The 16,914-nt window shown below is 49.9% G+C and overlaps 1 protein-coding gene across 13 annotated transcripts in view; it reads right to left on the reverse strand.

Annotated features, from left to right (window-relative positions):
* ANK1 (ankyrin 1) overlaps positions 1–16,914 on the reverse strand; it is a 243,289-nt gene that overhangs the window by 113,045 nt on the left and 113,330 nt on the right. For 4 of the 13 annotated variants that reach the window (XM_063668706.1, XM_063668699.1, XM_063668701.1 and 1 more), the window contains exon 1: positions 1,562–2,037. The exons of the other annotated variants lie outside the window; for them this stretch is intronic. In XM_063668706.1, the coding sequence (XP_063524776.1) occupies positions 1,562–1,600 (39 nt within the window). In that variant the 5' untranslated portion in view covers positions 1,601–2,037. Of the gene's footprint in view, positions 1–1,561; positions 2,038–16,914 lie in introns of those variants that run through there. 13 annotated transcript variants of the gene reach the window in all.

Genomic DNA, 16,914 nt, shown 5'->3' on the forward strand with positions numbered 1-16,914 from the left:
AGCAGATACTAATATAGCAATAGATGGTGAGCAAGGGGGCTCCAGTATCCTGAGAGGGAGGGGCCGGAAGCACGCGCAGAATGTCAACATGCTGTCACCCATGAGCAGGGGACGTTGGGAAACACCAGCAGGCAGACCCGGGTGAGAGAACCCCAGGGCCTCCTCACACCTTCTCTGAGGGTTGGGGAGGCCTAAGTTTTCCCTAGGACAAATCATGACTGACCTCAAGATCTTTAGTACAAAATTCCTATCTAGAAAGGCGAATGGAAACTGAGCTAATATCAATTGCTGTAAACAGTGATAAGGCAATACCACTTTCCCAAGGGGTCTTGTCGGAGCAAAATGCAGCTTCTTTAACGCAGCCACTGTCAGAGCTCTCAGGAAGAGATTTCAGGTCCTTTCCTGGGGGACCTGCAGCCCAGCCAGAAGACAGGCAGCAGCCCTGATGTGGAGCTGTCTGCTTGTGCTTGGGGGATCTGAGAGCTGCACTGGGGTATGAGGAAAGACAGCTGTCTCCATCCAGCATAGCCTGGTAGCCCTGCCTTTACTCCCTTGACGATGGAGAAACAGAGGTGAACACTGGGCCCTAGTGAGTGTGTGTTTTATTATGTTTCTTTCCTTTTGCCTTCCAGAAAGTTGTGCTGTTACAGCTTTACAAACTGTCTCCAGGCTCCCCAGTCTGACTACCATTGGCAAAAATAAAATGAACAAGTTAAAGGTGTCACTGAGGAAACAAGAAGCCTGAGCGGGAGTGCTGGGCTCCCTCTTAATCTCTCAACCCTAACTCAGGACCTTGGGGAAATTCCTGGGGTTCCCTGTGCTGTCTGCACCCCACCCTGGAGGCTGGGCAGGGTGGGCTGGGACGTCACTGGGGAAGACCTGGCTGGATGCGCTGCTCGGCCACTTGATGCTGTGCTCATCTAAGGCCCCAAACCTCCATTTCCCCATTGCTAAAATGGGGATCTTGCCAGGCGCCTGCGAGAATCAAAGGGGACAGCGGCAGAGAGCTCCAGGCTTGCCAGGGCGCCCAACAGGTCTGCCTTCCTCTTCCCCATTCATTTCCTGCTACCTGGGGGCCTCCGGGCGCCTCACGTTTCTGAGTTTTAAGGGCCAGACGTGCCGCAAGCCAGGCGCCCGCCCAGCCCAAGGCCGTGCATCTCCCACTCCCTGCTGAATCTACGAGGCCAGGCTCTCCCCTGGGGTGAGGGGACTCGGCCTCGGCCAGGGCCCGGCCCCCCTCGGGGCACCCCGGCGGCGGCTCCGCGCTCCCGCCCGTGCGCCTCTCCCGGGCCGGCCACAGGTCCCGCTGCCTCCCAGCCCCGGCTCCAGCCCTTCCGCGGCCGCAGCCTTCAGGCCAGAGGAATTTTCCTCTGGATCCTGCTAGAAGCCTCGGCAGCAGAAGGGCAGCCCCGGCGCGCGCGCCCGCACCCGCCGGGGAAAGTTGGCGCCGGGGAGCCGGGCGTGGAGCCACAACCCGCAAGACGGACGCAGAGCCCCGGCCCCGGCCACGATCCCGGTGCCCCGGCCCCGGCCCGGCAACCGCGACAGCTCGTGCACTCACCGCAGGGTCTGGCCCGGACCTGCCCTGTCGCGCTGCCATCGTCCGGCGCCCGCGCTGAAATCCGAGCCCGGCTCCCGCTCCCCCTCCCGGTTATCTGCTGGGCGGCGCGGGGAGCGCCAGCAAGTTACGCGGCATCTGGCTAAAAATACAGGCGCCCTCCGCTCGCCCCGGTCCGGCCCTGGCCCTGCGCTCTCCCGCCCGCCAGCCCGCCGCTAATGGGATCTCTTCATTTTCTCTCCATGATTATGTCAGATGGGAAAGTTAATGCGAAGCGCTCTCCGGAGAGCAGGCACTTGCTGCCAAGCCCTGAGAAGGGGGTACGCGCGGTGGCGCGGGCGGGGGCTGCAGGTGCCGGCCGGCGGGCTCGGGGAGGGCGTCCTGCCCCTGCGGAGGGGAGGCACACACGTCCAATGGAGGTGAGGAGCTCCAAGCTGCATGGCCTCCCGCCCTGCCTCCCGCCGCCCCGAATGCCCTGGTGAATGGGCCCCAGAGCCTGCCGAGACGCGGCCGGGGTGAGCTCAGCAAACTCTATTTATGCCCCATAACCGATTTGCATGTTTTGAGCTCTTCCATCGTGTCGTGAGATACCAGTTAATCAGCCTATTCCAGATTCTGCCTGAGAGCCGCCACGAGAGACGCAGCTGGGTTGCAGGAGGGCAGAGCTGTCACTCCCTGCTGCCTCCCGCACTGCTCTGACGCTGGCGGTTAACTAGCGTCACCCGAGGCTGTGTCCGTGCAGTAAGCAACCAGTGTTCCGTCCTGTGACCACCATCACCCTTTCATGCAGTCATTTCAGGGGCAGATGTCAAAACCCATGTCTGGGGTTTTGGAGAAGACTTGGGGTGACATCATCAAGAGTAGGCTCAATTCAGAGGGATGAGGGAGCCGTCAGTAAAAGCAGTGTCAGGTAACTGGGCCCCTAGCAATATGGCTTGTTCAGATCATAGGTGTTTTGTATCATGAGCCGGCTTCGTGCTGGCTTCAAGTCACAGTCAAGACACAATACCAAATGCTCTTTTCCTCTCCCGCTGTCCCCTGACATTGTACAGTACAGCTGCGCGTTGGTGAGGAACTAGCATGCTGAGCGCTTATTAGCTGATGGACATACTGCATTATCTCATTTAATCCTCACAGCCACCCATAAGGTAGGCAACGCTACTACAGTTGGATAAATGAAGAAACTGAGCCCAGGGAGGTAATGGGTGGGGACCAAGGTCACCACTAGTAAATGGTGGGTCCGACTGGTTCAAAGCCAAATTGATCCAAAGCCCTGCCACTAGCAGCACCAGCAAGATTCCTAATAATAGTGTGCTCAGCACCAGGAAGAGATAATGTGGGGGATGATCTTGAAGGATCATAATCCCAGCACTTTGGGAGGCTGAGGCGGGAGGATTGCCTGAGGCTAGGAGTTCAAGACCGGCTTGGGCAACATAGCGAGACCCCCTGTCTCCAAACACACACACACACACACACACACACACACACACACACAAATTAATTAATTAGCCAGGCATGGTGGCACATGCCTGTAGTCCTGGCTACTCAGGAGGCTGTGACAGGAGGATCGCCTGAGCCCAGGAGTTGGAGGCTGCAGTAAGCTATGATTGCACCACTGTGCTCCAGCTTGGGTGACAAGAGTGAGACCCTGTCTCTAAAAAAATAAAAATTAAAAAAGAAGAAAATACTGTGAGAGTGTGTTACAAAGCCAGGTACTCTTCAAAGCTATGCAGCAACTGGGGGGCATCCCAAGGAAGTGGGATAATCAAAGATCAAGAAAGGCCAGGGTGTTGCCAAAAAAGAGGGATCTGAAGTGTAATAATACAACTCCTCCCCATGGGGGTTAAAAAACTGGTATTTGAAGACGACAATGTGAGAATTCTCCAGGCATAAGACCCTCCACAGCACTGGGGCTGAACTTGAGGATGGACACCCTCTCGAAGGCAGCAGCCTGTCTGGATGTAAGTCACACAGCCCCTTCCCTCCCCAGGCACACGCTGCTAAAGCCCAGCTCACCCTCCAGGTCTCTCGCCTTGCACCTCTGAAAACCACCTTCCAGATTTGCTAGAATCCTCTACGCAGAGAGCTCCAATTAATAAATGATGGTTACTGGAACATCCCTGATCACAGCCCAGTGGAATATCTCAAGGGATTCTAATGCACTGTTCCAACATTAATATTTAGAGAGAGAAAAAATTCCCCGCTCAAATGGATAAATAATATATATAATACTTTCAAAAACACGAATGCAATTGACTTGCACAATGAACTGAAAGAGATACGATTTTTTAGCAACTATTTGAGGATTAATTGACACACTATGAGTTGCACATTTAAAATGTACAATTTGCTAAGTTTTGGCATATGTATATCCCTGAAACCATGGCCACATAAGATAATGGGCATAATCACCTCCAAAAGTTTCCTCGTGCCTCTTGGTATTCCCTGTCTCCTGCCGGCCAGTCCACATCCTTGTCAAGACTTGGTATGGTCTGTCTTAATTCAGACATCCTAATAGATGTACCACATGGCTAATTAAAAAAAAAAAAAAATTTGTAGAGAAGGGGTCTGTTGCATTTCCCCAATAACTGATAATATTAAACACCTTTTTCAGGTGCTTACCTGCCATCTATATATCTTCATTGTTTTTTTTTTCTTTTTTCTTTTTTTTATTGTTTGAGACGGAGTTTGGCTCTTGTTGCCCAGGCTGGAGTGCAATGGCACGATCTTGGCTCACTGCAACCCCCGCCTCCCAGGTTCAAGCTATTCTCCTGCTTCAGACTCCTGAGTAGCTGGGATTACAGGCATGTGCCAACACGCCCAGCTAATTTTGTATTTTTTTAGTAGAGATGGGGTTTCTCCATGTTGGCCAGGCTGGTCTTGAACTCCTGACCTCAGGTGATCTGCCTGCCTCGGCCTCCCAGAGTGTTGGGATTACGGGCGTGAGCCACTGCGCCCGGCCTATATATCTTCTTTGGTGATACATCTGTTCAAATCTTTTGTCCATTTTTAAGTTGGAACGTTTGTTTTCTGATTGAGTTTTGAGAGTTCTATCTATACAGAGTATCTGTCTTAAAGGTGAGATAAACAGATCTTACAAGTAAAATATTCAAAGCTCAGTAGCAAAACATTCCCAGTCGCATTTTGGTACTCAGTTCTTATAATTCTTAAGCTGTGTCTTTCTTCATATTATACAATGCTGTGGGTTATATACAATCACAAATTAAAAGACGTGATAGTCATAGTGGACCAGAAGCTGAATACAACCCACAGCACTCTGAGTGTAATGGGAAAGATGCTGAAGTATTATCAGAGGACTTTAGTTCTCAGAACTGCCAAGAATTCTTGACATTAGTCATGACCTCCTTAGGGTTGAGGCTTTGAAACTTAGACAGGCGATGAGTCAGGCAAGGCCCAAGAGGAGGAGAAAGAACACAACTACAAACATGTTGCTCAGTGAGGCCTGAGGCTAAAGGAGCTGAGATGATAAAGCTAAGGGAGAGAGCCCTTGAAACATAAATTCCAGCACTGCAGCCTTGAATGCCACATTGGAGCTAATTATATGGTGCCCAGTCCCAGGTGTGGTGGCCTGCCACCAGGACTGAATTCTAAATGTCTCCCAGGCAGAGACAGCTTGGTTCTCATGTTCCAAATTCCCAGTCCCTCTCCCTTGCTTTCCCCACCTACTCCTCTATGTGACTGGCACAGTGCTGGGCAGTGCTAAACACAGTGATTACTGACTGGTGTTAGAAGAATGATGTCCCCACCACTTCCATGAGTCATAAAGAAACTGTAAGTCTTGGGGTTCAATTGCTATGGAAAAGATTTAGATTCCACAGGAAGAACTTTCCAGCTATAAGAGATACGTGACTTAATAGAACTCATTATTCAGAAAGGGTTTAATCTTTGCAGGAGATCCTTCAGGATGGCAGGAAAAAAAAAACTCAACATTTGACCTGGCATATAGACCACTGGGTAAGCTGTACGACTTGGAAGGGTCTCTTTGGGCTCTAGGGATTCAGAAAGCTAAACTATTGTTCTTTTCCCCATAACTGACTGTCCCCTCAACCCTCCCTCACAACCACACCCTTAGACCACAAATAATCATCCTGCTTCTCCGTCTGCATTTTGTTCATACTTCAAGGCTGCACGTTTTAATGTAGGCATTTAGTGTGCTAAGATCTGCTAGTGAGATCAAAACAAACCACCAGAAAGGAACTGATGGGCTAAAGAAAAGGCTAGAGACTCTCGGCAGACACAGGCCACTGTTCTAGCCTGTAGCTTCATGGAGTCTTCAGGCTTTTCCCATCTTGCTAAATATTTTACCGACTGTCTCCTTGCAGGTCTCTCTGCAGACAAGCATAATGAAACCCTGGAGGCCTCGCCTGTGGGGTTCTGTCCTCTGGGCCACATGCAGCTATGCCAAGCAGGGATGATGTGGGAGAGAAGAAAGGGAAGAAATAGACTATGCAGCACTTAAACCCCCAGCTCGCTCCTGGCTTGGTGCAGTCGGCTGCTCTCAGTATAGACAGGGACCCTGGGACACCTGACCGGCTGCTGCTGCTGTCAATTCCTGCAGGGATTTCACGAGCTGGAAGAACACAAGCCTGCAGCAAAGAATCCCATGCGAGTGGGATTCTCAGGCAACTCTGCCTCCCCAGGATGATTTGGGAGAACAGGTCCAGGCTGCTTCAAATGGTGGCCAGTCAGAGACATGAAGTGGCTCCTCTCTACAGGGACATCAGAGCTGAGATCAGGGCAGCCCCAGGATTCGAGAGAAGGGCATCCTGGCAGCTCAGGCCCTGTGGAATGACCGTCCCGCTTAACCCTCCTATACAATCAACTCAAACCCAGAACTCAATAGCAACAACACTATTTGCTTTCTGGACAGCCTCTTAAGAGGCTCTAAATCAGTAGGTCTCCCACAATTGAGCTGTGCAGCTTTTGATAAAGGAAATAACTTTTCTGAGCACTGATTTCTTCAACAGTAAAATGAAAATAGCTTCACCCATCTCTCCAATATTGGGAGAATAATGTAAAATGCTGATCACCACTTATGGCACATTTGGTAAGTGCTCTATCAATGACAGCTGACGCTCTTTTTTCCTCCTCCCCTCCATTTCTTCTCGACTAAAGCTTTTGTCAAAGGTTAACGTCTCACCCAGAGGTGTGGGGTGTCACTGATCTTGCTTCAACACTGGAAAATCAGGGCCTCATCACTGCTTACCCAGGGTCAAACACCCATGGTCAAGATCAGGATCCCAAGAAATCTCAAAGCTCTGCCCTGCACCCAGACCTCTTGGGCTTACAACGCACCCTTTTCAATGCCCATATTCTCTGCAGCAAAGAAACAATGTGTGGACTCAGTTGTGCCCCCATGCTCCCTGTCCGCAGCTGCCCTTGCAGTGTCCTGCTGCTGGCTGTGGCCCGCTGACCCATTGGGCTCTCCTCCTGACCCTCCTTCCATCTGTTCCGTCCTCACCCACCCAAGGAGCCGCCCCTGCTCCTAGAGACTCTGGGCACCACTGATAAGGGTGGGTACCAGGAACTCCACCCTTTACTGAGAAAGGCAGGCTGGTTTATCGCCACTCAGACCCAGCCAGTGACCACCCTAGGGAGTGTGTCAGCCACCAGGAGCATCGCTGTCAGGGAAATGTTATTAACTAGGAAGGAACTTTACAGAATGTTCCACACAAATGTCACATTGAATTGAATCAGAAATCCAGCCTGACCCCCTCCAAACCTGGTCATTCCTTCTTAACCTTGATGGCAGTGACAGAAGAAAGGGAGAGGGGAATGGAGTCTTGGTTGTTTTTCTATTTAACTTTGTGTGGAGAGTGCCCAGTGGTCAATTAAGGTATCCTGGGCACCCAGCCTGGCTGGAGTAAGGGAAGGCAAGTGCGGGGGTCTATTTAGGGAGGTGATCAGAGCCCAGATCAGGCCCCACAGAGTTGGCACCGATCTCCATCATGTTCTTTTTAAGAGGGTTGGCAGCCCTGGAGTCTATTTTTAAACCCATGAGAAAGGTGCTGTGTGGATTCCAAAAAGGGCCAACATTAAACCCGAGATCCCTGGAGGAGGGAGGGAAGGGGGGAGGCACAGCTGAACCTAGGATTTGCTCTTCACACACACAGGGGTTCCCCTTATTCCTGGGATCAGATATTGACTGTCCTTCCAAAGGGATCTCTTGGGTTACAGGCCTACTCTTTGGCACGGCTTTGGTGGAATTCGACTCCTAATGAGCTCGTGAGTTGGAAAGGGTTTTGCACACTGGGTCTATTTTTCAGAATTGAGATTTTTTTTAAATCCCTCTACCCCCAGTGTGAAAAATCCATGTGCTTTTGATATATCTGGCATCTCCCGCTTCTTCCTACTTTCAAATCATATGTTCTGGAACCCCTACTCCCTCCTGCATGCACTGCAGAGCCCACAGCTGAGAATTTACAACAGGAAGATCCAAGGAAAGTCTAAGTTCCCCATGGCCATGGTGCCTAGCTTCCCAGAAACCCAGTCCCGGTGCTGGAGAAGAATGCGGAGTGGACCCAAGTGGCAAGCCTGCGGGGGACAGGATTATTTTCCCAATAGTGAGAAATAAACAGGCATCCAAACGCCACTGTTTCCCATCAGATAACCAGATGAAGCGAACAGAATGTTTTATGTACAATAACAAATTTCAGCTTCAGTATCTGTGTCTCTTTTTGGGTAAGAAATAGAACCAGAATTCCTAAAGAACAAAATGCCTTGAGATTAAGCAAATGCTTCTGCTGAATAGTTCTGGGACCACCCAGGACTCCCTGGGCAGGGAAGTAGGAGACAAGCTCTCTTCTCATCTCCGCCCAACTCAGAATCCCCAAGCCTAGCACAGAAGCACCACTCAATACATGTTTCCTGAGCAGAACATGATGCAGTTTTGTGCCCCATGTCAACCAGATAGGAGCTCCCGCCAGTCATGCTGAAAACAACAGACATGAGTTTAAGCACAATGCTGGCCACACAACGGAGGCTCAATAAACGTTAGCTGGATTGGAATCCAGTCAACTCAGATTTCTAAATGAATCAGATGTTCGGGGCTAGTTGACTAAATTGTCCATGTCCCCACGTGCTGTTATGGCCCCTGTAGAAACAGCCTTGGGACCACTGTCTTCTTCTAGGCAGGGAAGTTTCAGGTGCTTCCCATCCCAGGGCCAGGGCCATGCTGCAGAAAAAAGCCTCCACACCCCAACCTGCCCTGTCCATCCTTTCCCCACAATCTCCATTAGTCCTAAATTGCCAATCCAAGCCCAAGAGAGCAATTGTTTCTTCAGTCCCAAGGCAGCGAAGCAGACAGCTCTTCAATAGTTCACATCTTTCTGCTGAGGGTGGGAAGATATTGGGGTGTCTTGTGGGTACCTAAATAGAATTCCAAGTGCACCCGCATCACCAAGCGCTCTGGCCCACAACGCAGAGCGTGCCACATTTCCCCACTGCGCAAGGAATGGGCTGCATTTAGAATTGACACTTCAGAACATATTGTGGACTGGGGAGCCGAGACTACAGTGGAAATTACACACATTTTGGAAAACGTGGATGAGCGGCACTGCCAGAATGGGCCCATTTACTAAACTACCTCCAGTGTTTCCAAACATTAGGGAAACCTTCCTCTGCAGCCTGCTGGTATGCGGGGAGGAGGAGCACGTACTGGAGAAAATGCAAAATCAAACTCAGTGGGAGGGTGCTAATAGGGAAAATAGGGACTCTTCTTTTTTTTCAAATTGCCAAACAGGCTTAAGTACTGGCAGTGAACCCCATGGCTCCAGAGTTTCTGAAGGATGCCCAGGGGTTGGACAGCCCTGCATGGCACCATCTTCCTCAGCAATGAAGAAAGGTTCCCACCCTTCCTTAGAAATGCAACTTTGCCTGATATGAGCTGCCATGTGGAGCAGGCGGGGCCGACCAGGGGGTCCCCTGAGACTTCTCCTTTATTTGAACAATTTGCCCCAAGGGACAGAGCCAGGATGGGTGGCCCATTGCCAGCCAGAGAGACCTGCCCAAGATTCCAGAGGGGCTTGTGACCCTGGAATTTGGGGTCTGTGCCCCTGGAGTTTGTCCAGCCTCTGGAGCAAGGCTTCCCCTGCATGGAGAAGGTAGCCTTGAACCATCCATTGGGAACTAGGCCTGGAAGGCCTCGTCCACACCCTCTAGCCCATGATGATTCACCGCAGAGACAATGAGATACAGAAGTGAGAGCAGGAAGGGGGAACCAATTTGAAGATAATAACAATAAAGCTACAGTCAGCAGGGCATGGTGGCTTATGCCTGTAATCCCAGCACTTTGGGAGGTTGAGGCAAGAATATCACTTGAGGCCAGGAATTTGAGACCAGCCTGGGTAACATAGCAAGATCTCTGTTTCTCCATACACACAAAAAATTTAAATTAGCCATACATGGTGGTGCGCACCTGTAGTCCCAGCTACCCGGGAGGCTGAGGTGGGAGAATCGTTTGAGGCCGGAAGTTCAAGGCTGCAGTGAGCTACGATCCTGCCATGACACTCTAGCCTGGGCAACAGAGTGAGACCTTATTTCTAATAATAACAATAATAATAGCTACAATGTGTGAGCCAGGTATTGTTCAAAGCATGTTAGATGTGTTAACACATTTAACCCTCAAAACCACCCTACGAGTTAGCAACTATTATTATTCCCATTTGACAGAAGCAGCTAAGGCACAAAAACGTTATGTCATTTGTCCAAAGTCCCCCAGGAGTAACATGATGCCTGGGGCGGTGCATGAAACACAGTAAAGGGGCTGGCCCTGGGCTTTGCACCATTCTGCAACCTAAGGTATTTTTAGGGTAGAGGGGAAAACTGAAATTCAATATTCTCCAGTAAGAGTTGCTCAGTCTTGGAAATGTAGGCGCAACCAGGGCATCTTTAATAATGTGGCCATTCTCTCTATTCAGAAAAAATGCCAGGCACCAATCACCATCACATTCAATGCAGAAATGTGAGGTATCTGTTTCCATGAACTAGGCCCTCCAGGGTTTAATGAGCGAGGATCTGTCCTTTCCAAGAGCCATGGAGAAATGGGGTGGCTGTGAATCAATAATCCCAGTCCACTCCAGTCGAGTTCTCTAGAATTAGAGTAACATCATCATGTAACCTCCATTGCACACTTCTGAACCAAGAGAAAGAAGCTCCAGCGAGCTGATGCTAGGTCTTCCCGGCTGGCCCACACCGATCCTAGACTCCAAGAAAGGATAATGAGGTAGACCAAGCCCGGGGGACCCTCTGCTGTAAAATCCACTTCTTCGCCTTCATTGGGACCCTGCTGATAAGGGGTGGCTTCCACTGGCTAAATGCTGACTGCAGAGGTTTCCTCTCTCTTCCCAGAGCCAAAATATTGCAATTAAACCCAATTAAACTACCAACTGGCCTACCTATGCCTCCTGAATTTTTCCATTTGTACAACTTAACAACAGGAAGACAGGCTCCTTCCTCCAAGATGCACTTAAGCTCCTTTCAACGGGGTGCTTAGCAGCTACCACTCAAAAGCACCTTGGCATCAGCCCTCGACTTCCTAGTCCTGTTTTCTCTTTACTACCAAGGAAACAAGAGCAGGTGTCACACATAATACTTCACACGGGGCTCATCGTATTATTTTAATAATTGAAGAGGGACTATTATCTTTCTATTTAATCCTCTTATGAATTCTGGCTGGCTGCTCTTTCAGGTATCTTTTCATACAGTATTCATATCACCCTTTTTGTAACTATTTAAATTTAAAAGGTGAGGAAATAAGCTCTAAACTGTCAACCTCAGCTGCATTTCTTTCTATGTTGCTTATCTGCAGAAAACCCTGCCCATCCCAGGGGAATCCTAAGGTATGTCTCTAATCTGGATATTTCTTATCTGCACAATATTGAAGGGTGTCTAGGGGGCCCCCTCTTAAAGCCTTGGCTTCATGTCTTTTTAAAGAAATACAGCTGGGTGCAGTGGCTCACACCTATGATCCCAGCACTTTGGGAGGCTGAGGCAGGTGGATCACCTGAGGTCAGGAGTTCGAGACCAGCCTGGCCAACATGGTGAAACCCCATCTCTACTAAAAATACAAAAATTAGCCGGGCGTGGTGGCATGCACCTATAATCCCACCTACCCAGGAGGCTGAGGCAGGAAAATCACTGGAACCCGGGAGGCAGAGGCTGCAGTGAGCTGAGATCACGGCACTGCACTCCAGCCTGGGCCCTGGGCAACACAGCAAGACTCCGTCTCAAAAAAACAAAGCAAAACAACAATAAAAACAAACAAACAAACAAACAAACAATGTTATGGTTGTGTCGGCAACTTTCTTTCCAGCTCTGCAGTTCCATGAATTCGTGAAGTGAAGACCTCATTTCTACTCTAACATCAGTGCTGAAGTCCACTTTCATAATCTCCTTTACAAAGTGACCTGTCTCAGCACTCGTGACCTTGAACTCCTGAATAAAGGGATGTCAAGCATTAGAGAAAGAGTGAAAAATGCACAGTGAATCAAGTATCAAACAAAAACAGCCAACGCATCATTTCTGGAATGACTGAGCTTTAGTCTTCAGAGAGAGACATTTCCAAGATTTCTGAAATAGGATACCAAGATGCCAATCAACATTTCCTAAGGACAATCATTGCCAATATCCACACCTGCCTCTACTGCCTCAAGTGCTTTTTGGGTGAGGGTCACAGAGATAAAGTCTCAATGCAAAAATTCAGTGGACTAGATAGATAGGCTTTTTCCTCATTCATTTATTATTTCACTCAAATGTGAACTGTTGAATTGCATTGTACAATCTGAGCACCCAGTGGTAGACACAAAAAAAGTAAATGCTGTTTGTTTCGTACTCTTGGGAAGACTGCAAACTAATAGAGGTGAAAGATAGAGCTGTATGAAAAATAGGACAATAAAAGGGTTAAATACTCAGGAAGATAATAGCTCAAGAGATGCCCCAAGACAGTGTACAATTAAATACCAAACGAGAGGTTGCAACAAGAACCACCAGGAGTTCAAGGAAGTGGCTGAGATCAGAGAGGGCTACAGCACTGGGGGCATCTTTGATGGAGCAGTGAGAATTGAACAGAATCTTCAAAGACTGCCAGGTTTTAGGAAGTCATGGGGATCCATTTCAATATCACCAATGCTTTTTTGAAGGCCGCTGTGTTCCAGAATCTTCTTGATTATAAAAGATAATCAGAGAACACAGGCTTCCTGACCTCCTGGAGAGAATGTGTGGATCCAGAACCAAATGCTTGAAAATTAAAACATATATGTTAGATGACAACATAAATACGCCTACTGTAGGAAGCTGTGTGAATGTTATGTAAAGGAATGATTTGTTGCTAACGATCGTATAGCCTTTACAGCATTAAATGTCTCCCATTGTGAGGTTGGAGGGAGTTTCCATCCCTCACAAAGATTTTATAAAAAGAGGAAAATAAAGTGATGATTTTTAGATTTATTCAGTCATTTAAAAATTATGTGTGTGCCTGTGGAAGGGTCAGGCCTTGTTTAGGATCCAACACTGAACACACAGGCAGGAATCCTGCGCTCATAGAGCTGACATTCGTATGGGAGGGAGGAGAGAGAGATAGATGAGCAGTAAGATCTATTTATCCCACAGGAAGTGGTGAGTGCTAAGAAGAAAATCAAACGTGGAGCGGGGATGGAGAGGGCTGTGGGGTGCAGTACCCAATGGTGTTCAGTCCTGGAGGCCTTTATGAGGAGGTGACACTTGGGGAGCTGGATGCAGGCAGGGATAAGGCAGCAGCACCTGAACATGCCCAGGTTGTGACAGGTAAGCTCCATGCAGTGGGAGACCACTATAGTGCCCCAACCCATCCCTCTCCTATCCCTGAGATATGCCCCTTGCTTGGTCTGGAATGCCCTTCTCTACACCTACAGATGTTAGACAACTATTTTTTTCTTTCTCTCACTCTGTTGCCCAGGCTGGAGTCCAGTGGCACAATCATAGCTCACTGAAGCCTCGAACTCCTGGGCTCAAGAGGGCCTTCCACCTCAGCCTCCCAAGCAGCTGGGACTACAGGTGAGCACCACCACACCTAGCTAATGTTTTTCATCTCTTTTTTTATTGAAATGAGGATCTCACTATGTTGCCCAGGATGGTCTCAAACTCCTGGCCTCAAGTGATCCTCTTGCCTTGGGCTCCCAAACTGCTGGGATTACAGGCATGAGCCACTGTGCTCAGCCTCTAGTTTGATGCCCATGGGACAAGCAGTTAGAGGCACTGGTGGAGGAACCAAAAGAAAAAAAGAAAAGACAGGAATCAATAGCATTTAGGAGGTGCTGGGCACTGCTCTAAGCATTTTACAAGTGTTCACCCACTTAACCCTCACAGCAACTTTATAAGGCAGGTGTTCTACTTATCCTTATTTTACAAGTGGAAAACAGGGCGCAGAGAGGTTAAAAAACTTGCCCAAGGCCACACAGCAGAGAAGTGGCGGAGTTAGGATTTGAACTCAGCAACCGGAGCCAAGTCGGCCACCGCAAGCATTCTGCTTTTGTGCCTCAAAGACGCCTGTGCAACAACAGGAAGCTCAGAAACTCTGAGGAAGTAATGGTTAAGAGAGACATGGGATCTGGCTGGGAAAGCCATGAGACAGAGCCTAGGGAAGTTCTTGGTTCTCCATCGACAGCTTTTGCTACAGAGCACAGTAGCCCCTTGTTCAGGCCACTAACTCTAATTGGTATTTTGCATTTGCCAAGTGCCTACCCTGTGCTGAGGCCAATGGAAGGATGCTGAAGTCAGTGACAGCTGACATAGTCCTCCCAGGGCCTCCCTAGGAACTGGCCTGGGATGCAACTGGCCAATCAGACCAGACAGTTGGCCTGGGTTCACTTCTTTTAGAATTTTTTTTAGAGATGGGGTCTTGCTATGTTGCCCAGTCTGGGTTCAAGCAATCCGACCACCTCGGCCACCCAAAGAGCTAGGATTACTGGCACGAGACACTGCACCCAGCCTCTTCTTGATTTTTGACCAATAACTTTCCATTATTTCCTCTTAGACTCCAGTTGAATTCATGAATAGCATTAACATTTTTCAAACGCCCATAGGAGTTTGTTGAGTTAACCTGAGTGACTCACAGAGAGCCTTCAGCTTATTCTCCTCTTCTCTGGGGGGTGAGACGTCCTCCTCTGCCCACTCAGCGGGTGCAGAGAGGAGGGGACACTTCTCCCTCAGTAGATTTTTCCCTCCTAAGTGGGCCGATGTGTCTCGGACACTGAGGGTCAGGGTGTTTATGGAGTCTGAGGCCTCGGCAGCGCTGGCCGCCAAGAGAACGTGTGTTCCATGGGCCACCCGGAGGGAACATGTGTACACATGTGTGTGCATGCCTGTGCATGCACGTGTGCCTGTGTGTGCATGCGTGCGTGTGTATGCATGTGCACGAGTGTGTACATGTATGAGTTTGTATTTGTGTATATATGTTCTCGTGTGTGTGTGTCTGTGCATGCATGCATGGATGTGTGCGTGTGTGTGCGCGCACATATCAAGGCAACTTCAGACAAGGAAACCAAGAGTGGGTCCCGGGGGTTAGTTTCTGGGGCTGGGGACAGGGTTGGGGGAGAGGATGACGAGGAGGATGCAGCTGGGGGTGGGGAGAGAATATACTACAAAAAGAAATCAAGAGTGGTTCTGGCATTTAATTTCTAATCTCGTCTCACTAGAAAACTTGTAAAATCCTTAACCAGAAGTGCTGAAGAGAAACGTCTCTGCCTCGTTCTTCTACATTTGTGGAAAGTCTCCCTCTCTGGAAAACAGTCACCACTTTCTGCTTTCATTGGGAACTCCATTCAGAAGGCTGGAGAGAAGAGCTGAGAGCCAATAGGAGGTCTTGCTGGTGATGTGGAGTGGGGTCCATCTGTGGCCCATGCACCCCAAAGCCTCTCCAGCCACCTCAGTCTCCCGGCCCTCTGCAGTTTCTCTAAAATGTGACAGGCTCTGGACCACACACAAGCCCAACAGCCAGGACTCCCTGCTGAGCAGCCATTCCCCAACTTGAAGGGCCACCATGCCAGGCAATTCCGAGAGACACCTTTTAGGCAGAATTCATGAGAATCTGTTCTCGTCCCAGCACAGCTGTGCATGGTGCCTGCTGCGCGGGTACCACACCCAGGGACCACCTTCTCAGGCCCTCTCACTGTATTTTCACCACCCTGCCCTCCCTTCTGCAGCCATCTACACACACTGCTGCTGTCTTCTGCAGAGGAATAAGCATGCCTCAGTCTCCATCCCAGCAAGAGCAGAAGGCACGGCAGAGGTGGCACCAGAGACCACATCCCCTGTGGCCTGGGCCGGCCCATTCCACAGTCACCCCACTGGAGTCTGCACAGATGGCTCCTCCCTGCCCTTCATGGGAAGGGACAAAGCTGAGGGCACAGAGACCAGCAACCAACAGAGCCAGGGGAGCACAGACTCCCGGACCCAGGGTGGTGACCCAGGGCCAGGAGGGAGGCAGAGGGTCTCCAAGGCCAAGAGGGCTGGGGGCACAGGTCAGCTTCAGGGTCCATCCCAGGGGCCGGGGCTATGAGAGGGTGGAGAGCACCCTGAGTGAGGGCTGGGGGTCCCCGCTGCTGGCGGCTCCCCTGCTGCCTCACAGCTAAGGGTCTACGTCACAGTCAGGGACAGAGCGCCAAGAAACACCCCTGGCCAAACTGGGAATGGAGCAAGTAAACCCAGGGATTTAAATAACTGGGATTTTTAAAGGCTAGGCACAAAGTGGGGGTTCGTGACAATGTGCAGAGCCCTCCATCTAGAGGAAACATTTCTTATGTGCCTGACACCAGTTCCATCTCACCTGGGCTGGGGGCCCTTTAGCAAGGGTTCCTGCTGCCACACCCCCTGCCATGGGGCCACCAGATGGAAAAATAACTGAATGTTTCCATAGAGAGCTTTCAAACCAAACATGCAAACTCACAAGGCCAAAATGCATGACCAAGAAGAAAACGCAGGGGCTTGCTGCAGAGGAGCCCACCGTGTCGGGAAAGGCTTTGCTTGGCATTTCTTGGGTGGGTATTTCAAACAGCGAGAGTAAAGCTGCTCTCCTGCAGGTCCCTTAATGTCACCCTCTGTGTCTCCTTTTACCTATTTGCCACTAAGCAGCAAGCCACTGAACCGTTCCACTCCCCAGTTTCCTCCCCAAAATAAGATCTTATTTCCCAGAGGGAGCAGCGTAGGGACTAAGTGAGCCCTGCATCCAGCAGGTCTTTCCCTAAACATTGTAGCGCCCTCTGTGCCCCCAGGTAATTCCTGACACCCAGGAAGGACAGGGCCACCTGTTGAGAACTGTCTCAGGGGGGTCTCAGATTCTTGGTGAATTGAATTCTAAGCAT

The sequence above is a fragment of the Pongo pygmaeus genome, chromosome 7 (genome assembly GCF_028885625.2).
Source record: "Pongo pygmaeus isolate AG05252 chromosome 7, NHGRI_mPonPyg2-v2.0_pri, whole genome shotgun sequence".
Lineage (NCBI taxonomy): Eukaryota > Metazoa > Chordata > Mammalia > Primates > Hominidae > Pongo > Pongo pygmaeus.